Source organism: Prinia subflava, chromosome 12 (genome assembly GCF_021018805.1).
Source record: "Prinia subflava isolate CZ2003 ecotype Zambia chromosome 12, Cam_Psub_1.2, whole genome shotgun sequence".
Lineage (NCBI taxonomy): Eukaryota > Metazoa > Chordata > Aves > Passeriformes > Cisticolidae > Prinia > Prinia subflava.
In genome coordinates, this window is record NC_086258.1 from 20166400 (window position 1) to 20193750 (window position 27351).

General features: G+C 52.3%; 1 protein-coding gene across 3 annotated transcripts in view; it reads left to right on the top strand.

Moving 5' to 3' along the window:
• CACNA1G (calcium voltage-gated channel subunit alpha1 G) overlaps positions 1-27351 on the top strand; it is a 150156-nt gene that overhangs the window by 38849 nt on the left and 83956 nt on the right. For all 3 annotated transcript variants that reach the window (XM_063409049.1, XM_063409047.1, XM_063409048.1), the window contains exons 2-10: positions 7313-7424; positions 7901-8034; positions 17474-17571; positions 19519-19678; positions 21450-21741; positions 22231-22323; positions 23891-24701; positions 24790-24834; positions 26191-26555. In XM_063409049.1, the coding sequence (XP_063265119.1) occupies positions 7313-7424; positions 7901-8034; positions 17474-17571; positions 19519-19678; positions 21450-21741; positions 22231-22323; positions 23891-24701; positions 24790-24834; positions 26191-26555 (2110 nt within the window). The remainder of the gene's footprint in view (positions 1-7312; positions 7425-7900; positions 8035-17473; positions 17572-19518; positions 19679-21449; positions 21742-22230; positions 22324-23890; positions 24702-24789; positions 24835-26190; positions 26556-27351) is intronic.

A 27351-nucleotide genomic window follows, 5' to 3' on the forward strand; every position in this document is an offset into this window, starting at 1 on the left:
CGAGTGATGCTTCACCTTCTCCTCCTCTGCTCTCTCTTCTCTGGGACATGCAGGGCAGTGGGAGCTGGAGTCCCAGCACGTAGCTTTGGTTGTGAACTCCACAGGGCTCCCACCTGCCCCACCCTGCTGGACCAGGGCTGGGGCCATGCACTGACCCCTTGCCCCAGGTCACTTTGGGCTGTTCTTTTGGTCACTGCTCTTGGTGCTGAGACAGGCGTGAGGAGGAGGCAAGAACTGGGATAAGAAGCCAAAATAAATTTAGCCTAAAGTGCTCTTGCTTGACATTTTATTACTTTACATGATATTATATTTATTTTATTAAGGCACCCATCCTTGCAGATGCTGGTCCCGGGGTTGGGTTGCCAGCAGCCTCCAAGCTCAGGAGTTAATTGGAAGTGATATGTAGGGCTTTTCTAAAAAGCTCCAGCTCCTGAAGTTTGGAGATTATGCAAGTCACTCAGCTCGCTGGATTTTTTTATCTTCTTTTTTTTTTCTCTCTCTCTTTAAGCAATAAGATTTTAAACCCTTTTGGTTGCTGGAAAAAAAAAGCCCTCAAAGTAGAAATCTAAAAGGTTACCAGGAAACAATACTGAAACCATAAGACAAATAAGAACCTCATCAGGGTTTCAATTTTTTGGTTTTTTTTTTTTACTGAACAACCTTTTTTGTTACTCTTCATTCCCTCTAAATGCAGCATCATCCTTTGCCTCATCACCTAGGTGGCTGAACAGGGCTCCTCCACACTGCTGAGCAAATCCTACCTCTCCCTTCAGAGGTGGCTGCACCTCACAGGCAGAGGAGAGCATCTCTGCCTGCAGCTGACAGTGCTGATTCTAAGCCTTTGGGAGAAGAATGACAAGATGACTGCTCCCTGAAATCCCCCTTTTCCTCCCTTTTGGGCTTTACAGTCCCTTTTTATGTGTTACGGGGCCACTGGGGACTCCGTGGTGCCACCAGGATGGGAGCAGAGCGCTGCCTTTCACGGCAGAGGGAAGCAGCCAGCAGTGCATCCCTTTGAACATCTGCAAGCCAAAATGAATTAGGGATGACATTTCCAAAAACACTGCCGTGAATAATTGCCCTGTTTTGGTTTCCAGGTTTAATTGTGAAGCTGCATGAATTAAAAGAACCTCCTGGGTCTGTCTGCACCGGGAGGGGAGCGGCTTCGGAGAGCTGCAGAGCAGTGATGAGGCAGGGATGCTCCTGCCTGGCTTTCTCCTGGCTCAGATCCTGCAGATGGGTGTGTGCCAGTCCCAGTGGGGTCATGCCAGCTCCTGGCAGTGTGTCCTCAGCCTGCCAGCTGCAGTGACCCGGGATGGGGCAGACGGGCACGTGGTGGAAATGGAAACGCTCTCTGAGCTGCGCTTGAATTTTTAAACCCCTTTGTGCAGCCCCACTGGAGGAGCCTCTCAGCTCTTTGCTTTCCAGGAATGCCCTGGTGATGGGACTGGCCTGGAATAAATCCCTGTGGACTGCAGGGCAGGAGGCAAGTGCTCCATCACACGTGTGCCACCAGTGTGCCAGGGCTGCCATGCCTGCAGTGGCTTTTCCATCCTGCCAGGGAAAGCATTGCTGCTGCTGTGGTGCTGCAGGGAGGGCTGGGAACCTGCAGCATCTCCCCTGCTTCATCCTGGGCTTGTGATCCTCGGAGGGACAGGTGGGAGCAGGCCTGGAAAAGCATCTGGGAGGGCAGAGCTGTAGGGTAGGGAGCGTGTTACAGATGGGGGCAGATCTCTGCCAGTGCCTGGCTGCAGTGAGGGCAGTGGAGTCACTGGGTAGGGACACTTAGAGGGCACCTCTGGCATTGCTGCATCCACCGAGGTGGAAATGCTTCCTGCAAATACTAAAAGGAAAATACCGAGGCCAGTCTTGCTTTCGAAAGAATGTGGTAGGAACAACAAAAAAAATCAAATTAAATGTCCAGGACTGTGATGGGAATCCTATAACCTTTAACTGGGCGTAACATGAAGAGCCTTTTCCTGTTGGCTTGGTGCAGTCAAAGGCAAAGTTGGGAAGGGGTTATTATTTCCATCTGTGAGGCAGATTAATTCTGAGGACTTTTAACTTCCTTTGCAAATGGCCTAAATTAATGTTTTAGGATTTTAGTCCCTGCCTTCTCCCACCCCCCAAAGGCCAGGCCCTGGAAGTGCCATTATGCTCCTGTCAAAGGGGCTATTTCTGGAATTGATCATCTGAATGAAGCCTAAAACTCCACTCTCATTAACGTCTGCAGCTTATCCCGGTGTCACTCCTAAGCTGGTGGGACTTGGTGACACTGCAGGGGAAGGCTGTCATTTCAACCCAATTTTCACATCACATTTGCACGAAAATTTCCAGGCCTTGCCAGCGCTTTCCACACATTTGTCAAATCCCAGCCACTGTCCCAGTGAGTGAGGGCTTCTCCTGGCAGAGAAGCGACGGCTGTGGGTGCTGATGGGGAACTTGGTCCTGGATATGATCCCAGGGTGCAAATGACAACTCCTTGCCCTAAAAAACAGGCAGCAGAGAGAGCTCAGGGTCTCCTGTCTGGATGCAGGGGGTTTTATGCACTCCTGTTTCATTGTGTGGTGCAAAGCTGCAGCCCCTGGTGCTGTGTCCAGGGCTGTCCCAGCCATGGAGCTGCTGCTTCCCATGGAAGGAGGGCTCAGGGAGGGAGAGAGGGATGCCTGCAAGGAGGAGAGGAGGAATGGTGGGAGCTACCTGGGAATGGCAATTAAGGGAAGAAATAAATATTGATCCTATAGAAGAGTGTGTGTCCCTGGAGAGCGTCACCAAACGCTGCCCTCCGTACTGGGCTCGGTGAGTGGCACTCCCCCAGGGAAAGGGACCCCCATCTCCGGGGCACAGAGGTGCCTGCCCTCCTCCCCCCAGCCAAAGAACCCACCAGGAGCAGTGCAAGTGCCCCAGCTCCTCAGAGAGAGCCCGGGGTGCAGCTGCACAGAGCACCTCACCCGCTTACTGCTGCCATCAGGGGTGATCCCAATTTAATTCACTCACTGGTGAATTTGATCCAAACTTCTGCAACCAAATCATAGCAAGCATAATGCAATATCTTTCTCTTTTAATTGTATTAGGCTGGGCAGCGCTGGCTAATTGAATCTGGGTCTCTTGCCTCTTAATTACAAAAGGTCAGGTGCTGTGGAGTGCAGGCAGGAGGTGAGAAGGGGCTAAGGACTCTGTGAAAGGGCTCCTTTTGTAACAAGTGAATGACTTCTGGATATTTTCCTTCTTTTTTTGCTTTTGTTCTCTCTATCTTGTGAATTTTAAGAGTCACGTTACTACGGAAGTGTTACTGTGAATTTCTGTGTGGCAGAAACGGGGATTTTTTTAGTTGAAAAGAATCTGTGAGAATTTTGGCTGCCTGCCTTGAGTACGCTGATGGTAAAAATGTGGATTTTTAAGCATACGCTGGGATGAGCAGGTGATCCTTAAAAGTGGTGACTTTCTGACACCCACGGGCTGGGGTGGAGGGGGTGATCACCTGCTGTGTGGGCATGAGCACCATTATTAATCCTTTTTCTTTTAAATATCAGCTCTACTTGGTGTGAGGAGGAGGCAGGACCCTACAGGCCAGCTCTGCTCCCAGCAAATATTTATCTGATGCAGTGAGGGCCTTGGGGTGGTGGCAGTGCCACCTGTGCCCCTCCTTTCAAGTATTCTCCTCGTCTGAACTGCTGGCAGGCACCAACACTGTCTCTGGTGCTTCCCCAGAGCCCCTTTGCCCCTTCCCTGCCTGCACTGCAGCAGTGAGAGGCATTCAAAAATGCACCTTGTGCTTTTGCTAATTGAAGAGTTTCCCTTTGTCAGCCTCTCAGCTCAAAGGAGGGTCGGTACAAAGCCATAGCCAGCAGCACTTTGTGTGCCTCTGAAAATCCCATTAGCAGAAGAAAGAGCTTGAATTTTCATTCAGCTAGAAAAAAAAAAAGAGGGAAAAAAAAAAAAAAATAACACCCCCCTAGCCTTCTGATCTATCAGCTGCACATTAACATACTGCCCTCGGCACTGCTGGGGTGCCTGTCCCTGGAATATTTCATCAGGGTGAAGTGTTATATTGGACTGAAATGTGTGTGCTGCAGGGAGCAGTGTGCTGATAGGTGGTCTGCAGTTAAATTTGGGGCAAAAAACCCTCTGCTGTCAGCAAATAAACACCCCTCCTGCTGCCTGGGTCCCCCTCCCTCTCCAGGTTGTTTGTGTGCCTGCAGGTGTTTGTTCCTCCAGGACAAGTTGGGATGTGGGGAGGGCAGCCCTGAGAGGGAGGGGAGGGATGGGATGGGATGGGATGGGATGGGATGGGATGGGATGGGATGGGATGGGATGGGATGGGATGGGATGGGATGGGATGGGATGGGATGGGATGGGATGGGATGGGATGGGATGGGATGGGATGGGATGGGATGGGATGGGATGGGATGGGATGGGATGGGATGGGGGTACCTGTACCATAGGCAGGGTGAGCAGCGGGGGGGAGGCCATGGCTGTGCCCAGATGGGAGGTGCTGGCCTGGGGCAGATGTCTTTGGGCAGGTGGGGGCTGCTGGCTGCACCATGGGGACCTCGTGGGGGTACAGATGTGGTGCTGGTCCCCAGACCTCCCTGCTGGCCACAGCTGGTGCCCTGTGTGTGGCAGGTTGTGGCATCTTGTGGGGCTGCACTCTCCACTTGCAGTAGCCACTGGTACCAGTGCCAGCAGTGTAATAAGTACTGAGGGGCATCTGAGGCTTTGCAGACTGTGGCTTGCAAGGAAGGACAGGGGGGTGTCTTTGGTGCCATCCTGTGCTCTTCCACTCCAGCCCTTGCTCGTCCATCTGTGCTGGACACGGGGCTGTGGTGGGCTTGGCTCTGCTCTGCTGTCCTGTGTGGGCAATAGGGCTTGGACAGGGAGGAGATGAGATCAGAGGGGCTCCAAGCTGATGCCCACCATGGTTGTGTGCCCATCTTTGCTTGCCCAGGGGTTTGCAGACCCCAGCCAGCATCAGCAGCTGTCCACTGGGGCAGAAGCACCCCCAGCTGGGATGGAGTGTGTGGAGGAGATCCACATCCAGTGAGGGCTCTAGTGCACTGCCACAGAAGAGTTTGAATGGATCTCTGGCTGTCTGGGGATGTGTCCATCTGTCTCCACAGGTTTTGACCCAGCCAACCTGGCTGTCCTGGGACCTCCTCACTTCCCTGCTGCATATCTTGCACGGCACATGCAGGTGACATTCCTTCTGTCACCCCTTTGGGCTCACCATTTGGTTGTTTTTTAATTCTGTATGTTCCCAAGGACTATGCAGTTCCTTGCTGGCAGAGCCCTGGACACGGCTGGTTCTGCTGGAGGATCTTCCCAGCCCCCCAGGCTGGGGATTCCCTTCAGTAGCTGCCCCCTCTTCTGGCTGCCCTCCATGCCTGCCCCCACAGGACTATATTTAGGCTAAATATCCCAGCCCAGAGCCCCACCCTGACAGTTGGAGTGTCTGTCCCAACATCCTGTAAACATTTCTCCCGATTAACAGATCCAGATTGCCGACAACCCAGCCGTGACTCAGCCCCGTGTGGCTCTCCAGGAATTCGCCCAGGATGGGTGGCAGGAGCCAGCCCCAGCCCCGTGTGCTCAGTGGGGAGGCACCTGCTGATTCATCCTCACCTTCCCCTTCCCCTTCCCCAGGCAGATAACGCTACAGCACGGGCTCCTCGACACCACCCGCTGCTGTGTTGCACTGAAAACTCTTGTCTGACAGGGGCCATGCTTATTTTGCTGGAGCATAGAAGCTGCTGCTGGCACTCAGGCAGGAGTGTGGCCCTGCTGCCTGTGGGTTCTGGCAGTGGAGAGGGTGTTTTTCATGCTAGGCTGGAAGTTAACCCCAGCACCACACTGAACCTGAGCCTGGATTTCCCATCTCTGTGCTCCTGGAAATGCCCCCAAAAGGATGCAGGAATTGGGTGCCAGGTTTGAATCATCCCCATGGGCATGTGCTGCAGCAGCACACTTTATTCTGCCCCAAAAGTGCAGCCAACATCTGTCCCAGCAGCTCAGCTCTTTAAAAATTGCTCCTAGAGGCAAGAGGCAGGGTAGGGAATGGGCTCTGCTGGTCCTCACTTAAAGGCTTTTAGGCAGTTCATTAATGGTTTTGGTGGTTTTAATTTGGATTGGGAATGAAAGTTCAAGCAGTGGCTTCAGGGAAACACCCCTGGGATAAGGTGTGACATGGCTAATAGAAATTGTGATGTTGTTAAAGTGCTTTTCTGTAGAAAGCCAGGAGAGGAAGTTAATGGTGTGGGTTTTTTAGGTTTTTTTTCCCTAAAAGTTGATATCACTCATTTAATTAAATGCTTTAATCCATCACATCAGCACTCAGCACTCTTGCCATGCAGCTTCCATTTTAGAGTGGTTTTCACATCAGCTGTAGCCACTGATGGCAGCACGGGGAGAACACGTGCCGATATCTAAACATGTCAACCCAGACAGTGCCTAACTGTCCTGGTTTGGAAAGACAGCTATCTGTCAGGGAAAACTGGAGTTTCCCTTGGAATGGAGAATATAAAACCCCCTCCCTCCAAATTATTACGATTTTGCAATTAGGAGCTTTCAGGCAAAAAAATATGGGAATAGGAATGACAGTTCTTTACTAAGAATATTAAAAATGCAAATGCAGTAATACAAAAAAACCACAAGCCAGCAAACAAACAAAAGTCCTAGAAAACCCCAATGGAGTCAGGAATATGACCTGACACCCTGTTGGTCAGGGAGTTGGGAGCGGTCCAAATAAATCCTACTGGAGTGACAGATGTGGTTCTGTTGGAGTAGAGATGATCCTGTAGTGGTGGTGAGATGAGTCCAGTCTTCCTCTAAGAATCCAGTGGAAAGAGGAAATGTTCTGCTGTTCTGAATCTCAGGTTTTACCCCAGGTAGGAATGCTTGGCTCCTCCCACTGGGTGGAGCATCTCACAATGGAATGATTTAATTTTATCAGTCATGTGGTGAGCCTCAATGGCTCATTAACAGCAGATATCCCCTGGAGGGAGGATGGGTTGTAGAAGAGATAAAGAACATTGCTCCCCTTGCTTTAACAGCTGGCACATTAACAGAAGACACTTGCCCCCTCTACCTCAGAGTTATGAGGAATGGGTTATACAAGAGATAAACACCTCCCCAATTGGTTTCAACAGATGGCAAATAGAATACACATTTTTAGTTTGATATTACAACCTAAGACACTAACGCAGGGAAGCTGCTCTGCTCCTTGCCCTAAAGACCAGGAAAACCATTTCAATTCAGTTGTGGCCTCTCGTGGGTGCCCCTCTGGGTGTGTTGCCTCCTTGACAGCTGCGTGCAGGTGGTTTGAGAGGGTCAGCATGCTGGTGATCCTGCTCAACTGCGTGACGCTGGGCATGTTCCACCCCTGCGAGGACATCGCCTGCGACTCGCCGCGCTGCAGGATCCTCCAGGTACGGCCCCACAGCAGCCCAGGGTGATGTGGAGAGGGAGAGGCTGAGCTGGCTGCAGCCACGGTGGTGGTGTGTCCCAGGATGGCAGGTCCTGCCTGCTCTGTCTGTCCTGTCAGCACTTGGAAAATGCTGGGTTTGGTGCCCGGGTGAGAACACACAGCGCGGTCAGGCAAAGCCCTGCCAGGCTGGGCCAGCCACAGCCTAGCCAGGCCTTTCTTGGAGTGCTTGGGGAAGGCCAACCATCTAGTGGTCAGTGAAAGCAAAGCCCAAAATGTATTTGTCCCATTATCCTGGCACTGTGGGTGCTGTTGGGCCATCTGGGCTGGGGAAGACACAAGGCTGCTTTCACCGCAGCTTCTTCCCAGGGATTTAGCTTTTAGAGATGCAAGAGGAGACCTTGCTGGACTCAGGCTTCTAATTCTCTCCCTTGGTGCAAGTGTGCAGGGGCATCCCTCCTCCCTTCCTTTCTTTTGCAGAGCTTTGATGACTTCATCTTTGCCTTCTTTGCCGTGGAAATGATCGTCAAAATGATTGCGCTGGGGATTTTTGGGAAGAAATGCTACCTGGGAGACACGTGGAACCGCCTGGACTTCTTCATCGTCATTGCAGGGTAGGTCTGGGGAGGCAGTCCCCTCTTTGCTGAGTCTGTCTGTTGTTATTTGTGGCTCTGCTTGGCAAGCCCTGGGTTTGGGGAGCAGCTGGTTGGCAGCAGTGGAGGCTGGGGGCTGCTGGTGTCGGTGCCGTTGGTGTTTTCCATCGCAGCTCCCCAGCAGGGATCACTCCTGAGCTGCTGCTGCCCCTCTGGTGTTGTCAGTAGCTCGAGGGAGAGCTGATGCTCAGCTCACAGACACAGCAGGGCAGGGAGACAAAAGTTGTTTGTGGTGGATTTTGACCAGCCCATGCCCTGGGGCTCCTTTGCTGGGCACTGGGCTTGGCTCTCCTCCCTCCAGCCCCACCAGAGGTTTCAGTTTCCGTGGCTGGAGTGGGCAGCTGGGAGCATGGAGGGCTGTGCCAGGAAGGATCTGAAACGTGCACGATTGCCCTCATTATTATATCTTTTTTTCTTGAGGGAAAGTGATCAAGTTCGCCTTTCTGAATGTTTTCCTTTCAGAGGCACCTGGTTTGAATTAAGGGCTTTTCCAGCATCCCAGAGTCTCCTGGTGGGGGCTGGAAATCCACATGAAAAGTCCTTGGCCACTGGCCAGTGAGCTGGGTTTCTTTGACACACAAATCTCTTGCTGGCCCTCGCCTTCCCTCCCTGCCCCAAGAGCCCCAGGACTTTTGGGAAAACAGTGGGGTTTTGCTTCTTTTGATAGAGCTAGAGATCAAATTTACTGGATTTTCTTGGAAAGAGGCAGAGGCCCCTCCCAGCTTGTTTGCCTGGCATGGATTTGGTGTGGCCCAAGCAGAGACAACACCTTAATGAGTTTTATAGTCCATTGCTGGCCACACAGGGACATGGCCCATGCCTCTGCTGGTCAGCTGGGAGAAGTAAAACAGAGGTGCCAGGTCTCCAGTGCATCCTTGGCTAGAAAAATTCATTGTTGCAGAGGTGAAAAGATGCAGTGAGCATCAGACCCAGGAGCTCTCACTGTCCCCATAAACCTGTCTCCCTGTGTCAGGAAGCCACAGCCTCCTGCTTTCAGCCCCAGCAGCCTCTGGCTCCTCAGTTTAGGGGAAGGTTCAGGGTTTGCTCCTGAAATGTCGGGGCAGTGTTAGGGACAGCAGTGAGGGGATGCTGGACAAGAGGGAAGCACAGGTCCAGTCAGGGCTGGTAGGGTTGGAGACACCAGCAGCACATCCAAGGGCTGGAGCTTGCTCAGCTACCTTTATTTCTTCTCGTTTGTCATGTCTTATACTGGAATTAATTGTGATGAAGGGCCCAACCCAAGCCAGGCCACACATCCCATCTGGGGAAGCACAGGCTGCTGGGCTGTTCCAAACTCCACTGTACCAAGGTGCTGCCACCTTGCCCTCCCAGCCTGGTCCTACCTTTGCCTGTTGATCTTGCAAAGCCTTTGGAGCCAGGCTTATCCCTGATGTCCTTCTGTGGGGACCCCACCATGACAGGACCTCACTCTACAGGGACAGCAGCAGGGACCATCCTCATTCCTATGCCAAAACATCACACTTCTCTTTGCTTAAGCAAAGATACTTCTGCATTCCTGCTGCACCTGGTCAGGTGTTTGGGTGTGTGAGAGTTATTCCTTCATGGGCAGAGCCTCATCGTGGCACAGATCCCCCGTGCAGCAGCTGCTCCCCCATCCTCACCATGCAGAGACATTTTTTGCTGCCTGACCCTCTCGTGCCTTCTGCCAGGTCGGCTTTGCCTCTCCCTGAGTGATGGCTCTTTCCCTCATGTGCATGAGCTGCTCCCATCTGGGCCCTGTCAAAACCAATTCAGCTGGCAAAGGATCAAACTGGATTTAAACACAAAGCAGAGCCTCTCCTCCTCCAGCACTGGCTTTCCCTGCTCCCTTTTGTGCCCTTGTGCTCTCCTCCAAGCCTAGCCCATCCATCCTGGAGTGCTGCATCCTCCTCAGAGCGTTGCTGCAGTGCTGGGGGCCTGCTGAGCACCAGGGGGGCTGCAGGGATGCACCACTGCTGCGGCAGAGAAAACAGTAAAGGACTCAGGCCCTTAGCAGATGTAAGATATGGGTAAAAAAGCACTGTAAGGGATAAGGGATGAAGGTGCTACAGGGTCAAATCCCAAGCAGACAGAGGGAAATTCCTTGGTGCAGCTCTTGGGTTCCCAGGTGGGGTAAGCGGCCCCAGTGAGCATCCAGCCCCCAGCCCATGGTGCTCACAGCAGAGCCTGCTTGGAGGAATCCTGCATCTGAGCAGGTGTCAGGAAAGAGGCCAGAGCCAAACTGGGGCCCTGGAGTGTGTGTGCCAGGGCAATCCTCTAAACCCAGCTGGGTTTGCTTAGATACCAGATAAAGTGTGGCATGTTTATGTGGAGCTCTCGCAGAAGGGCCCCAGCCAGCCTCCCCTGTGAAATGCCAGGGGAGGAGACTGAGGTTTCCTTGTGGTCCTGGTGACCACAAGGAAGCAACTCTGTTTCTGCCTTCACATTTTTTCTCTGCCCTTTATGTGCAAGACATGGTAGGAGGGAAGCAGCAGCAGAGTGTGAACCAGCAGGACCCAGCAGGACCCTGATCTCCATCTCTCCTGCCTTCCCTGCCGCTTCCCTTCTCATGGGCTGCAGAAAGGGATGTCAGAGGAGAGGAGAAGCAGCAAACTGTATCTGTGGGGCATCAGGTGGAGAAAACATCTCATCCTGTACACTGTACACTCCCACAGGCACAGCATCCATAGAAATCCTTCCCAGCCACCACCAGTTTAGAACAGGCTTCAACCCACACTGCCTCCTCCACCCCCCCAAATGTCACAACTTGTAGCATTTCATCTTCCCTATTCTCTGAGAATTTTCTAGGCCATTGTGGAGAAGTCTTTTTGCCCCAGCTCTGCCTTCTGGAGGTCTGGGAGAGCCTTTGGATGCTGTCCTTGCTCCTGCTGGCCACTTCCATGGGATGCCATTAAGTGCTCCTCATCTCTGTTAAACTGTCCAGACCAATCTCAGGAACTCATGGAGAGTAAACGACTTCTTTGTGACAATGTAATGCAATTAGTGCTAATTGTAGAGTGTGTAATGTCTGCAACACATCTCTGTAATTACAGTGAGACTTGCTGGAGATGAGAATAATGCTGCATTATCAAAACTCTGCTGAGGGAAACACGGCTCTGGCTGGAGGTTACAGAGTTGCGTGGGGAAAAAGGGGAGGGGAAAAACAAGTGATGAATGGCATAATTATGTCACATTATTTTTAGAGGAGGGGATTTAGGGAGTTTGCTTGCGAGAGAACACTTTGAAGGTTAACAGGCATTGCAAGCAGCTCTTGCCCTTTCACGATGATTTGATGTCATTTTGGCTTCTCCCAGCATAAGACACAGATGTACTGAGGATGGAGGCTTGCTTGCATCCCAAAATATGCAGAGTGGTTTCGGGCTAATGGTGGCTGGGGCTTGGGCTGGTGAGCAGAGCTGTGGGATGGAGATGGGCCCTGACTTGGTGTCTCCCTGGCCACGGCAGGACCCAGCAGCCACCCCAGCAAGGCACAGGAACACTTTCTCTGCTCAGGGTGGCCACAGACTGAGATCTCCCTCCTGCTCAGCTCAGCCAGCCCCACACTGTGCTGCAGGCCCAGCAGCTTGCAGGAGCACAGCCTGTTCTGCCTTTGCTCAGATAAGGACTTCCATGAACCCCTGCATCCATGTGGATGGAAATGGGCTCTAAGCCATCCTCATCAAAAAGCCCCATGGTGTGATTTTGGAGTTATCCTGGGCAGGGCCAGGAGCTAGGCTTTGATCTCTGTGGTTCCCTTCTAGCTCAGGAGATTTTATGATTTTATTCTACAACTCTAACCCCCAAACCACAAAAATCCCTAATGGTTTATTGTTTTCCTGTGAGAGAGCTTTACACCAGGGGATAATTTGGAGCTGTAAGAGCTCGTGGGGTTCCTCTCTGCCTTCCTGTGCCCACGTCCTGCTCCCCACCACGCAGGGCTGTGCATCATCCCCTGTCTGAGCCGTGTGGCTCTGTGGTTACTCCAGGCTCAGTCAGTTGTTTGGCCAAGACTGAGGAGCCCTGTTTGTGCTTTGCTCACTGTAATGGTAACGAGCCTCTTCAAAGACTTTGTAGGGAAGTTAAACACTTCTGGAATATTTTGCTTACGACTGGAAAGGAGCTGGAGGTGGTTGGCAGGCTACTTAATTCATGAACAGACACCACTTCTTTCTCTCTTTGCTTCCTGAATATTTCTAATGTTTGTTATGATTTTTTCCCTCTCTGTTGAAGGCTGTATTAAACACTGAGCTCCACTGAAGCCTTCCTAAATAACCTTAAGGTTGTCTTTCTCCCTGGTGGTTTTGGGCGCTGAATTTCAGGGGTGGAATAGGCTGCAGGAAACCCTGTTGTGCTCATAGGTGACAGGAGAGAAAGGGATGCCACATCCCCCACTCCTACTAAATCTGGATGGGGTCTGGAAAGCTCTTTAGCTCAGAAATTGGCAGGATGGTTCTCTGCAGGGAGCTGTGCTCCCGTGGCTGCAGCAGCAGAGCAGGATGCCTGCGGGGTGCTCTGGGTGAAGCTCCCAGCACGTGGCCCTCACCCCACAGTGCCAGGCTGCTCCACAGGCAGGCAGGGCTCCTCTGAGGGGCATCTGAGCTGTACAGGGCTGATCAAGGGGCTGTTCCAGCTCCCTGCTTCAGACACAGGGAAGAAAGAGCTGGTGTGGGGCTGCCTACAGGAGCCCCTGCTGCAGCCTCCCCCTGCAAAGGCTGTTCCTCCCCCCTGTATTAGTCTCTTCATCCACAAAACTATCAGGGAGGCAAGATAGATGTTGCTTTTTCACCCCCCTGCCTCTGTGCACCCCGTGAGGAGGTGGCAGCAGTGCCCTGTGTGCTGCCTGGGCACCCCAAGCCAGCACTGGGGTGTAATTGCCCGTGCAAGAGGCAGATTTGCACGTGCGATTACCCAATGTGCAGCCACTGCCACTGCCACAGCCCCTCTGGGCCGCAGGGAAAGCTGCACCAAAGCTGCTCCCAGGAGCCTGGCCCCCTCCAGGGCTCTCCAGGATGAGTATGAGTGTCCTGGAAACTGGGAGCCTCCTCCGTGGCCCCACTGTGTCCTGACTAATCCCAAATTAGGTGCTTTGTGCTCTGAGCAGAAGTGCCAGAACGACATCAAGCCAATACTCGTCGTCATGAACCTCCAGGAATTCGATATCTGGGGCTGAGCTGTGCAATTTAATGTTTTAAGTTACTTTTGGGTGGATAAAGGGCAGCCAAAGCCTGGGCACAGATGAAATCCATGGCTGTGGATGCTCTGTGCTGCCTTCCCACAGCCCTTGGAGCAGAGCATCCCGAACAAGCTGCATCCCTGACTCACAGAAACCTGCTGGGTAAAAGAAAGCCCTCAGCAGTCTCCCTCGCAGCTGAGCTGACTCAAATCCACCTGTGAAAAGCCTGAAGGGTGGTTTTTTTTAAGTTTTAGGACTTTTAAAAAGGTAATTCTTCAGTTTCTTTCAGTTCTGCAGCTGAACTTGCTGCTGCTTCAAAAGCCTCATTAGTCAAGTGTCCTGGCTGGGACACACGGTGCATCCAGATCCAGCAGGCTGTAGGGTTCATGCTCTTTGTGTGCTATTCTTTTTCTTCTGTTCAGCTTGATTGAAATGAGTATTTTTAAAATTAGGCAACACCCACGAGTGCGGTGAGGCTCGCAAGGCTCCGAGCGCAGCCGCCGAGTGAAAGCAGAGCGCAGCTGAGGGGGAGAGCTCATCCCAGCCTGCTGAAGATACAACGCCACCTAAATAATTTCCCCTTGTCTTTTCTAAGCACCGATGGCTTAATATCACCCGCTGATGGCTGTGCTTTGTAGATAAAGGGTGCGTGCATCCCCAGTTTTGGAAGCTTTTTAAGGCTGGATGAACCTCAGCCTATCCCTCCCCAGCAGTGCAGGGCTCTGGGCGTGCAGCTCTCGGGGCTGGCCCTGCCTGCAGCCACTGCTGCTCTGCCACCGCTTCCTCCTGTGACCCTGGCCACCTCCCCTGGCTGAGCAGCATCCCCAGCACACGGCAAGTTCAAGCTTTCCTTGGAAAGTGCCCTCAGCAGAAACTCTCTGTGTGACTCTCCTGGGTTCTCACATCATCTTCGGCGCCCTGAGCAGCAGCGATCCCGGCAGTGGGAGCAGAGTCAGGGCTGAGAGCCAATGCTCTATGTGGAAAGGACTTCACTGGAATTTCTGTGTTCTGTCAGAGCCTCTCGGGGTGAGCAGAGCCCCTTGGACCCCTCCTGTGATGCCCTGAGCATCTCTTCTGAAAGCCCTTTGCCTCAGAGTTGCTGCCTGGTATTGCACTCAGGCAATCCTTCCCCATGCCTTGGGTTTTACATGAGAGGAAGCCCAGCATGCTCCAGCTCACTGTTTCCAGGTGGAATAGGAATGAGTTTCACCTGCCTGGTCCATCCTGAGGCATCCCTGGTGCCTGTCAGCTGAGCTCAGGGAGTTTTCCTGCTTGGAGAAGCATTTGCCAAAGGTTTGCATCAGCTCCCTCTCTGCCTCCCACCAGCAGCCCGCTGTACGTCTGGCTTTGCAGATGCTCCACTTTTATTCTTAGAAAGTCCTAAATATTTCCGCTTTCCTTCTGAATAACTCCAGTGATCGGGGGCTGCTGATCACCCTGACGAGCTGTGAATCCGTCCTATTTAATGCTGAGTTTCTCTCTGAGCCTTTCACTTGGCTGGGCACCAGGCTGGTGGCAGCGGCGCTGACAGGCATCGTGCCTTCCCCTCCGAGCAGAGATGACATTTGAATTGAAGCTTCGTCAGGAGCCTTTTACACTGCAGATTCCCAATGCATAAATGCTATATGTGCTGGTAAATGTACCTGTCACCTCACCAGCTGGTGACACGCTGACATTTGCTCTCCCTGAGCATCTTCCCTTGCCAAGGATGTGGATTGATTCTTCCTGTGCTTCCCCTTGCCTTGGGAAGTGACCTTAGAGCTGAGGACTGGTGGTGTTCTCACTGGACTTGCTCTTTAGTGACTGAGCTTTACTGACATTTTTTTCTCTGATACTGAGTTCACAGAATCACAGAATCACAGAGTCACAGAATGACCAGGTTGGAGGAGACCTCCAAGATCATCCAGTCCAACCCATGCCCTAACACCTCAACTAAACCATGGCACCAGTGCCACATCCAGTCTTTCTTTAAACACATTTAAACAGTTCTCTCAAGGCACTTGAGCTGTGGGTTACCAGCAAGGTGTGGACCCTGTGGTCTGTCTGGGGCTGAGCTTGGCACTGCTGTAACACCAGTTCTGGCAGCAGTGTCCAGCACAGAGACAGGAGATCACCTTCTTGCCCTTGGTCTTGGTGTTCAAGTGTTTGCTCAAGCCTCTGGGTTGTTGTTTAGCTTGTTCCTTTAAATTTGGTATTATAATTGTTCTTTAATAAGTTAAATCAAAATGCATTTTACAGCACGTCCTTTGCAGCTTACAAGCACTCACATTTCTGGAAGTGCATCTGGAGCTGTCATTAATCAGAAAATGGTTTGTCTTGGTGCATGTAACCACATGCTGCTCTGAATTTTGCTGGCAGCCTCTGTTTTAATAATGGATGAAAGAAAAGCTGTATGTTTGATATAGGCTTTTTTACCTGAATATTGCCAACCACACAGAAATTGTTTTGAACGGTGAGTGAAACTTGATGCAATGAAAGCCAGGGAAAGCACTGCCCCTCTCCTCACCTTAGCCAAAGCCTGCCCAGTGCAGGGAGCCCTGTGCACTGAGGGAGGGGCTGGTTTTCTACCCCCAGGTCGGGTGGGATTTTGTGAACACACTGCCCTCCTTTCTGGTCAGCAGCTGAGAACAAATTCATATTATCCATTTGTGCCTGTCCAACCTCCATCTCCTGGGACTGTCCTACTGCTGTGAGGGTCAGCTAAGCAGCGAGGAATATGCTGAGGTTATTTTGATCTTAGATATGGTTTGATTATCATCAGTATTCTCATTAGAGCCTCTCAGGTAAAGCCTCACTGCAGTGAACACGGAGTTGATTATCTGGGGGCTGGAAGGGGAACCTTCTCCACCCTGGGTTGGAGGCCAGGAGGGAGGACAGTGGGTTTGGCTGATCACAGCAAGAAGAGAAGGCTCCAGTGTGCTGCAGCCATGGCAAACCCAGCCCAGCACTGATGGATCCTGTGGGATTTCCAGCAGGGAGGAAAGGGACAGCACTGATGCAAGGAGTGACCAAAACCTCCTCCAGAAACCTGATGCCTGATCAGATGGGATTGATTCAGACTGGGGCAAGCATGGAGGAAGAAGCAGAGAGCCTGTCTGTGAGATGGGGCTGGGAGAACTTGATTTGTTTGACTTTGTAAAATAAAGGCTGAGAGGAGATGTGCTTTGTCGTCTGTAAATACATGGGTGGGTAAACATCAGGGACAAATAACAGCTAGAGAAGCTACTTTCAAGACAGTGCTGCTGTAAGAACAAATGGATATGAGCTTGTCCTGAATAAATTCAGGCTGGAAGTTAGGCTTCCAGCCATCAGGGTCAGAGGGAGGGAACCACCCAGCTTGTTTGGAGGTGGAACTTGGTAATTTTTGGAAGAGATTAATATGCTGTGGTTGCCTGTGGCAGTGAGAGCCTGACTGTTCAGGGAGCCTCAGGCTTGTCTTCCTTACCTTTGCCTGGCTCTGCCTCTTCAAGAATATTTGGGACAGAGCTCTTGGATCTTGCTGCAGCCAGAGAACAAAGTCCTGGAGGTGTTGTGAGTGATGACTCTGTTGTGCTTGAGCAATGGTGCCATGAGAAGAGTAAGAGGTGCTGGGGCACCCCAGGGACTTGCAGCCATCCAGGTGCATCTTCAGTCCTGTCAATGTTGCTCCTCTATGTCCTGAGCTGGGAAATAACCCTGTCAGACAGTGGGAACACTGGGAGGTTCCCAGGCCCACACTGGCCCCAATTTTTATCTGCAAGTGTCGCCAGTTTTGGTCCTACCTGCCAAGGGTCTCTGCTGGGCAGAGGAGCAGAGCTCAGTGTCCTGTGCTGCTCCTCTCCTGTGGCCCACAGAGGGGTCTGCACCAGGGGATGTTCTTCCTTTCAGGACTGTGGTGATCTCAGCACAACAAACTCAGATTCATTACAGTATCGGTAAAAATTGATAAAAACAGGGCAATGCCTGGAAATTTCCTCTCTGGAGTGTGCAGGGACTTTCAGAAGCTCCTGCCTGGCCCTGTGCAAGAACAGTACCAAAGCAGAAGAGAGAGAGATCTGTGTCTGCATGAGCTGGTGTATCACATTCCCCCTCATTGACTTTACCCTGACATGCAAACAAGCCTTAATTAATTCTTCTGGCAAACTTTCCTGATGGGAGAGATGCAGTAACAAGTCCCTCTGTGAGCGGTTGGCATTTGATGTTTGCTTTGTGCTGTGTGATAACCCAACATTTCTCCCTGGATCCGTGACTGTGCTCTGTCCTCCCCAGGATGCTGGAGTACTCCCTGGACCTGCAGAACGTCAGCTTCTCGGCCGTGCGCACCGTGCGGGTCCTGCGGCCGCTCAGGGCCATCAACAGGGTCCCCAGTAAGTCACAGCCCTGCTCCTCCCCTCTGGGAACAGCTCTGGGTGTGCCAGGCCCCATCCAGGCCCCAAAGATGGAAGGGCAAACCCAGGTGCTTTGAGCTGACATCACAGCTCAAACATCTGCCCAAGCCCGGCGGTGCTGGGTCCTACCACCACTGTCTGTGTTCCTTTTGACACCAGAGATGAGTCAATAAATGATCCAGGACTGTCTCCAGACACCTTCCTTGCTCATCTGAAGAGGGTGTGAGGAGGCTGTAAAGGGCTGCAGGGGATAGGGATTGACTGAGTCAACAGCCTTTGCCAGGCAGTACAGGCAGGGGGGTCTGAGCCATGCTGCTCTCACCCTCCCTGGGTTACCCCATCCCTTCCTGGAGAAATTGGGGTGAGGAGGTCTGGTTGTGGCTGGAGATATCCCCCTGGAAGGTGCTGAGGGCCCCAGAGCTGCTCCACACAGCCCAAACCCCCAGCAGCATCTCCAGAGCAGACCTGGCTGGGCTGGGCAGGGTCTCTTCAGCCCTGGTGTATCAGGTGATGGACAAGGCTCTCACCCTGCTTTAGGCAGCAGAGGATGGCATTGCCAGCCCCAGGTGGCACTGGGGACCCTCCCACTGCCCCATGCTGGGCAAGTCCCAGTGCTCCATGACAGACACTGAGCACTGCCCCTCTCAGATGCTGTGTGGATCAGGTATTTAAGTGTAACTACAGCTGCACCACAAGCCTCCTCTTCCTGGTCCTGCAGCCCTGGTCATCAAATCCAGTACTGTTTTAGCCAAATTAAAACCAAGTCTGCACTCCCCTCTCTGAACTGGCCCAATGCCTTGATGAGAACTAATCAGCATCAGCTCTCTGCTGATGCTGGAAGTGCCTGGGATTTATTTATTTTCCTGCTCCTGACTCTTGAACTTAATCTGGCTTTGCTGCTGATGTTTCAATCATTACAAAAGCTTCAGAATCCTGTTTGCAATGTTGTTTTTTTTTTATCCCCACTGCTGGACTGGTGGACAGCTGAATTTATCCACCACTGTCTAACTGGAGATGTAATTCACTTAATGTGGTTTGAAATCCTGGGTAATTTATCTTGTCTTCTCTGCAATGTAGTTACAGTGAGATAGAAATGCAAGGTGGGAAAAATAAAAAATGATCTTTGTATGATGATCAATGCAATAACCACAGAAAGTAATTTTAGTTAATTAGGAGTTGATGCAAGGTGGTTACTCCCCAGTAAAGGAGTAGAAGAAAAACCCTGAGAGGGGAGGTGACAGCATCAGGAGAAAAGAGTCTTCCTGAAGTATCAGAGTAAAGGGTGCAACAGTAAAGCTTTCTTTAGATAAAAGTCAATACAAGCAAGTGAGAGAATGCAGAACATGGGGAAAGAAGGAGAGGGAGAGATGAGCAGAATATTACACAGATGTCAGATGAAATCAATTTTTGTGTGTAAATGTCAAGTTGAAGTCACCATCAATTTGTCTTTGTTACAGAACTGGCTGTTCCTGAACTTGTGAGAATTAACTGCCAGAGAGAGTCCTGTATTTTAAGGAAGAGAGGGCATTTAGGGTAGATGAGGAGAAATAGGGAGGCAAGGGAATTTTGAAATATGCTGAGTGGAGAAAGAAATATGATTGAGCAAAGGAGGGGATCAGAATTTAATCTGAGGGAAGAAAGGAAGCATAATTGCTAGAAAACTTCGAGAGGAGGACTTGAGGAGCAGGGAAGGTAGGTCTGGTGTCCAGGAGGAAGGCATTAATAAAGGGGAGAGTTCCAGGGGCTCTGGGGGGAAGCCAAAGGGGGTGGCAAGCTGTGACTGTTCACAAGCCACATGTGGGTGATGAGGATAGAAGGAAAAGAACAGAAGAAAACATAGGTGGAAAAGTATCAGTGGAAAGGAAAAGGTCGGGAGGACGTGGCTGGAACAAGAAAACTCAGTGTGAGCTTTTCCCTTTGCCCCAGGCATGCGCATCCTGGTGACGCTGCTGCTGGACACGCTGCCCATGCTGGGGAACGTCCTCCTCCTCTGCTTCTTCGTCTTCTTCATCTTCGGCATCGTGGGGGTCCAGCTGTGGGCAGGTTTGCTCAGGAACCGCTGCTTCCTCCCCGAGAACTTCAGCATGTGAGTCTGTGTGGGCAGCAGCAGTGTGTGCCCAGCCTGAGGGAGGCTGTCCCTCCTGGAGCTCCTCTCCTGTAAATGCTTCTTGCTCCTAAATGCCACCACCACTCCTGCTTGGGCACACACAATGGGGACAGAGAGAGCTGGAACCATTTGTCATTTGCATTTGCAGGCTGTCCTTAACTCTCAGCTGCCACTTGGGAACCTCTCTGATTGCTAAAAGCCTCCCAGAAAACCCCCCTGAGAATGGGAATTCAGGTTTTCTAAATTCAGCATATCATTAATATCTGACCTTTTCTATGTGGAGGTGTCCAGGTCTGAATCCCCTCCAATGGCTGGTGGTGTTTATTGCCACAACTTTTGTAGTCCCACCTAAAGCCCAGGAAAAGCTCATGGAACTAATGTGCATTTTTGATGCTGGATATTTTCAGCCTCAGAGCAAGAGATAGTCCCTATCCCAAAGTGTTAATTTTCACAGATCCCTGAATTTTAAGGCCAAAAGAACTGTTGTGATCAGTTTTGTGATGTAGCACTGTTTGGATGGTAGTTGAAATACCTGGCAGCTGTCAGCCTCTTCCAGGGTTTCCATGCCTGTTCTACCTACCTGCTTTTTCCCACCACCTCCATCCCTTGAGATGCTTGGAGAAAGGCAGATGGCTGCAAACCCTTGATGGCTCTGCCACATTCTGCCAGGCCCATCACCTTTCAGGGGATTGCTGGTTCACCAGGGTGGATCTGGCTGGATTCACACCTGGATGGAGGAACCCTACAAGCCCAAAGCCTCTTTCCTGTACACAGCAGGACCATGCTGCTGCTGCTGCTGTGGCCAGGCTGGCACAGGGCACCTGCCAACCTCTCCCACCCACCTCCCAATCAACTCCCACCCCTCTGGTAGGTGATGCCCTCGCAGGGTGGCTGGAGGTGTCATTACCAGGACATGTCCCTGTTAAGCAAATGTCAGCAGAGCAGGGGGTGGCTTCACCACCGAGTAAATCCAATAGAGCCGCAGGTTTGGGTGCTGTTTAATTGAGCCAGAATTCCAGGGGTTTAGATAGGCTTTGAAGGGTATTACAGGCAATTCTGCAGGAATTAACCAGGCTGAACTAGGCTTAAAAATATCTTCGCAAGCTTTAGTGGGAGTCCTGGCAGCATTAAGGAGATAGTGTGTGCAGAGCAAGGAGCCAGTTTCTGACTGGCCATGGGTTGTTTCATCTCCCTGAAGAGTATTTTTGCCTGGTTTGCTGTGGCAAGGCCACCCTCAGAGGGAATTTAGAGCTTATCTGTGGGCTGAATTGACATGGTGAAATGCAGATGAAGGCCCTGTCTCTGATTTTTAGGAATCTTGGGAGGTCCTTGTACGTAGAGCCTCCCTAAACAATTCTCATCATCTCCAGAAGAACAGGACATACAGGAGCTTAAACTGACTGATTTCAATCTTACTGCAGCAAAGACATTTCAGAGCAGCCCTGTCATGCTGAATCCTTCTCTTAGTCTCCTAACATCAAAGCCAGAGTGCTTCCAGAGGGAGTAACTTCCCATAACGCCATCAGAGGGATTGCCAAGGGGCCGAGTGCACTGCCTCAGTTTCTCAAAGCGCAGTCAAGGACATCAGCTCACCCTGTGGGGCTGCAGTAAGTTCAGAGGGATTCCTTCTTCCCAAAAAATAGCTTTAAGATCCACAAAAGCAGGTATCAGGCTGTGCTACTGCAGCTGTCTCCTTGCCAGGCTGCCTGTGCTCGGTGTGCAAACCCCAGCCCTGTCTGGCCTCTTGCAGCCCCTACACGGTGGACCTGGAGCGGTACTACCAGACGGAGAACGAGGATGAGAACCCCTTCATCTGCTCACAGCCCCGGGAGAACGGGATGCGCTACTGCCGGAGCATCCCCACACGCAGGGAGGAGGGCCTGGAGTGCACCCTGGACTATTACTCCTACAACGACACCACCAACACGTCCTGCGTGAACTGGAACCAGTACTACACCAACTGCTCTGCTGGGGAGCACAACCCCTTCAAAGGAGCCATCAACTTCGATAACATTGGCTATGCCTGGATTGCAATATTTCAGGTGAGCCCTGGCTGTCGCAGGGTGACAGCAGGTCCTGCCCCCGGCGTGTTCCCAGGGCTGTGTAATTGCACTCCTGGGGGCTGTTTTGCACTAGGGAACATGTATATAGTAGTGCACAGGTGCTCAAAGTGTTAGAGATACAATATGATGCCTGTTCTGAGAACATCTCCACCTCACACGCATGGACAAAACCCTGTGGGTGTGCAGTGTGATGATGCTGGTGTGGGGCAGAGCCCAGAGACTGCTCTTCTGTCTGCAAAATGCACTAGTGGCCCTTAAGGCCAGCTGGAAAGGGGCTGGATTCGGCCTGGGCAGCTGGTAATGGGGCTGTTGGCACTGGGAGGAGCAGGAGTTGGCTCCTCAGCATCTTGTACTGCACCAAGACCTACTGTGGGCTGTCAGACATGACCCACCCAGAGGAAACATTGCCTGTGACCTTTGTTGTAACTGAGCCTTGAGGAATTTGTTTTCCCTTCCTGTCTCCACCAGGTCATCACGCTGGAAGGCTGGGTGGACATCATGTACTTTGTCATGGATGCACACTCCTTCTACAACTTCATCTACTTCATCCTCCTGATCATCGTGAGTGGCCTTAGGGGAGCAGAGAGGGTTCTCCTGGCATTTGGAGAGAGCAGAGTGGAGTCACCTAGAGGAACAGGGCAGAGGATGCAGTGAATATAAAAGCTGAAGTAGCAACCAGCCAGCTGGGAGAAACACAGCTTCCCTATGGAACTGTGCTGCAGCTGCATTTTGCTGCAAACATAGGGAAGGAAAGAAAGATGTGCTCAAGCGGTGGTAGATGACTTCTGTTGTTGCTGCTGTTTCTACTACTTCTCTCCGGGTGCTCCAAATTTTTCTCGCTTGCTTGCCACCTCGAATTTAAGTTTCCAAGTAGGCAAAATTCACCTGGTCACCTTCTGAGTGCCAGAAAGGGAAGAGGCTGCCCCAAAATTCCTCCACATTGAAGAACCCAACTGGCTGAGTCCTTGGTGCAGCAGGGATGTTTCGGGAAAACAGTCCCAAACTTCAGAGAGCGTGTTGAGAAAGGAGGGAAGAGATTACTGCCCACAGCCCACCCACACTTCACAACATCATCTGAGACCACCCACAAAGGAGCCAACAAAGGGTTTCTGTGGGGTGGGCTCCATGATGGGGTTCATCTATGCAAGCAGAATTGTCTACAGTGACTGGCTGAGCTCGTTGTCTAGACTCCCTTTATCGTCAAGGGAGAAAAATAGGTGCTTTAAGGGGGTGATTCATCTCCTCTGAAGGTAGACATCCAAAATAAATTAGATGCATTGCAGACTTGATGCGCCTGTTTCTCTCTTGACTCTAAAGGATCATTAGGTGCCTCACTCAGATGTAGCTAAGTGAGATGAGTCCTTGTCTTGCTACACAATTGGTCTAAGTCCAGAAAAATAGCTGCACATTGTCAGTTAGGTCATTGTGGGGATTTCTGCTGCTCATCAAACCAGGACTGAAACCCTGACGAGAAAGTAGATGGTTGTTCAGTCCATAACGCTGGTTTTTCCTATTAGCTTCCCCAAGAGAGAAACAAACCCTTGCTCTCAGCCTCCCCAAGATGACGAAGAGGAAGAGCAAGCAGTACTTTTCCAGATGCCGTGCTAGTAACATTAGCAGTGTGTGATAGCCCATTAGCACGTCAGTAATTCCCTGTGATCCAGGCTGGGCTCTGCAGAAGGCAGAACCTCATGAAACCCTGGCTGGAAAGAAAATCTCCAAGCTGTGGGTACAGGCTGCTGATGCCCTTGCGTAACAGTCACCCGCAAATCCCGTTAGCAGGGGAAAGGGATCTGCTCGCAGGCTGCCCACACACTGGCAGGAAAAAATGCTCCTATCAGGAAGGCTCAGTGCATTCATCGTAATGCCACTAATTGTGATAATTACAACCGCTGTCTGTGGAGAAAGAAAAACACCATCTTGAAAGAGCAAGGAATTTTTGTCACACTAATCTTCTCTCGTCTTTGATCTCTGACGCCCTCCGCGGAGGGCTGGTGTGGGAGTCCCTGGGGCGGGAGCTCGGGGGATGAGTCAGCCTGCCCATGGCCGGTGGGCTTGGCTGGGGTTTACTCCACGTTCTGTGCTCTGTGGGGTGCCACGGCCACACTGATGTCCCCTGTCCCCTCAGGTGGGCTCCTTCTTCATGATCAACCTGTGCCTGGTGGTTATAGCGACGCAGTTCTCCGAGACCAAGCAGCGTGAGAGCCAGCTGATGAAGGAGCAGCGCGTGCGCTACCTGTCCAACGCCAGCACCCTGGCCAGCTTCTCGGAGCCGGGCAGCTGCTACGACGAGCTCCTCAAGTACCTGGTTTACATTGCCCGCAAGGGCAGCAAGCAGCTGGTGAAGGCCTACAGGGCGGCAGGCGTGAGGATGGGCTTCCTCAGCAGCCCCAGCAGCAAGGCGGGGGCCGAGCGGCGCGCCAGGAAGCGACGGAGCAGGAAGAGATCCTCGGTGCACCACCTCATCCACCACCACCACCACCACCACCACCACTACCACCTGGGCAACGGGACGCTGCGCGCGCCCCACGCCAGCCCGGAGATCAGCGACGTGGAGACGGGCTCGCTGCACAACGGCGCCGGCCGCCTGATGCTGCCCCCCTCGGCCCCCAACTCCCTGGGCACCCCCAGCGCCTCTCCCAGCAACACCGAGTCCGTGCACAGCATCTACCACGCCGACTGCCACTTCGAGCCCGTGCGCTGCCGCCCGTCCCTGACGCAGCCCAGCCTGGGCCTGCCGAGCCCAGAGGGGATCCCCAAGAGCATGGTGGGCAGCAAGGTGTACCCCACGGTGCACTCCAGCACCTCCCATGAGATGCTGAAGGAGAAGAACCTGGGGGAGGCGGCGGTGGGTGCTGGGAGCAGCACCTTGACAAGCCTCAACATCCCCCCAGGGCCGTACAGCACCATGCACAAGCTGCTGGAGACACAGAGCACAGGCGAGCTGGGGTTGGATCTACATCTGGGGCTGCTTTCCAGAAATACCATTTTTGTCCTAATTTTTTTTGTCTCTCTGAATTTTTGCAGGGTTCTTTTCAGTCCATGTTACGGAGAAAGGCGATGGCTTTTCAGGTGAGATGAGCAGAAATCTTCCGACCTACCTAACGCCTCTTAAAGCCAAATTTAGGAGAGAAGTTTCAACCTCCAAGACTTCATACCAGCAATAATCCAAGGGATATGAGGGTTTTCAGTGAATCCATTTTCTTTGCAATCCCTGTCTTGTAGATTAGACAAGTACAAGAGAGCTGGAGAGGGACTTTGACAAGGACATGTAGTGACAGGAAGGAGGGAATGGCTTTAAACTTTGCAGAGGGTAGGTTTAAATTAAATATCAGGACAAAATTCCATGATTTCCCTCCGCTCCCAAACCATTTACAGGGAATACCTCCCAAATCCTGTACTCCACAAATCAGCTAGAGCTTGCAGATGGACACTTTCCAGATCTGAGTCCTATCACATCCCTGAGCACTGCCTAGCTCTGCTCCCGTGGGACACAAGGCCCGGGAGATTGAGTGTCTGCTCTGTGTGAGTGCTCAAGGGCAATCACAGACGCCGAGTATGAAAAATCTGTGATTTACTCAGGAAGCCTGTAAGAGTCAGACACTGAATGCATCTTTCATGGATCAGGGGTTTCCTATCTCCACCGCAAGATGCTCTTTTCCCCTCCACATCTTGAAATTTAGGAGTTCAGGCCAGCCTAGTCCGAACACTCTCAGCCTCCCAGAGGCTTTTGGCCAAGCTTTCCAAGGCAGTCAGTGCCTTTCCCACCCCACTGCAATAACATTGACCTTTCCAGCCAGGAGCTGTGCAGGGAAGAGACCAAATCCTGCCCCCAGCCCAGCGCTGCCCACAGACCAAACACACAGAACTGGGCTCTGAGTTGGTTTAGCACGGGGTTTGTATTCTCACTGCTGGGTGCTGCCCTGCAGGAGTCAGGCACACACATTGCCTCTCTCCTCACAGTCAGCTAGTGGGAATTTTGGGGAATATCCCACTGGTATTTCACCCAGGACACAGCTGGCAGCTGCCACTGAGGCCAAGGTGTGGAGAGGGAAGCTGGTGGAGCATCAGCAGAGAGAATGAGAAAGAAGGCTGCTAATAGTCCTGCTGCTAATTACAGCCGGGAGCAGGGCAGGACTGGGGAACCCGATGGCTTCCTCCTTCCTGTAATGGCTGGAGATGTAATGAGGCATGCTCAGGGTCCACAGCTGGGGTGGTATCTGTCTGGGGGCAGCAAAGAGAGCTTCATGAACAGACAGAAGGTGCTTGGGGAGCCCAGGTTTTAACCCAGCAAAGCCCTTTTCCCATTGGGAAATGCCTGTGATCTCAGGGGCAGAGGCTTGGTGCTAACAGGGAGCGGGGGTTGCTTCCTACAGCCCCCTGTCCCAGGTGATGAGCTGCTCTTTCCCTGCTCTGCTGGCATTTCAGGTCCCTGCCAAAGCTCTTGCAGGATCTCCAGCCCCTGCACCAAGCTGGATGGTGGCTCCTGCAGCCCCGAGAGCTGCCCTTACTGCCTGGCGGCGCTGGCCGGCGAGCCCGAGCTGTCAGACCACGACTCGGCCGACTCGGACAGCGAGGGGGTCTACGAGTTCACACAGGACGCCCACTACAGTGACCAGAGGGACCCTCAGAGGGGCAGAGCCCCGGCCAGGAGGGCCCACCTGGTGCTGGCCTTCTGGCACGTGGTGTGTGAGACCTTCCGGAAGATCGTGGACAGCAAATATTTTGGCCGTGGGATTATGGTGGCCATCCTCATCAACACGCTCAGCATGGGCATCGAGTACCACGAGCAGGTGAGTGCTGTCCTCAGCTCCTGGTGCACAGGGGTTGCAGGTGGGGTTATGAGTCCGAATGCAGCTGCAGACAGGATGGTTTGGGGTGAGAGGCGTTGGAATGCTCTGGGAAGGGTCCCAGAATGGAATAAGGCAGCTTTTTCCTCAGAGCCTGCTTCCAGGTTGCAGCAGTCACCTTGACTGGTACATGGCTATGTGAGCTCCCTCATCCTAGCCCTGCCAGGGATGATCAGCACCATGCTGAGCCCCCTGTCCCCTGGGGTCTGTGGTGAGGGGACCAAGGGGACGAAGGAGCCCTTTGCCTCCAGGCCAGTGTGAGCCTGGCAGTGCTTGAGCTGCTGGTACCTGTGGGCTCAGTGGGCTCTGGGGTCAGTGCAGCTGCAGGCAGGGAACTCTACTGAATTTGAACTCCTTGGAGAGGAGGTACCAAATGGCTTTGCTTCCTCAGTGAACGCTCCAGCAGCAGCATGATGAGTTCAAAATAGACTCATCGCTGGCTATCCTTCAGTCAATTATCTAAGCCCTTGCAGGCAAGAGACTGCCTCTGCTCCAGGCTCTTACTGCTTGTCACCTAGCAGAGCTTTCCCTAGATATAGTCATTAGGAACAGGAGCTGCCATGTTTCACTTCAAACATCTCCATGCGGATGACAAGAACTCTGCTTTCAGAGGCTTTGCGTGCTGTGGTCTCACATGGGTTTTGTGGCTGCTGCTGGGGCCTTGCCTGGCTTGGTGCCCTTGGTCCTGCCTCAAGCACAACTTGACTTGAGGCTGTAGGTGCCTGCTTCCTTTGGGGTG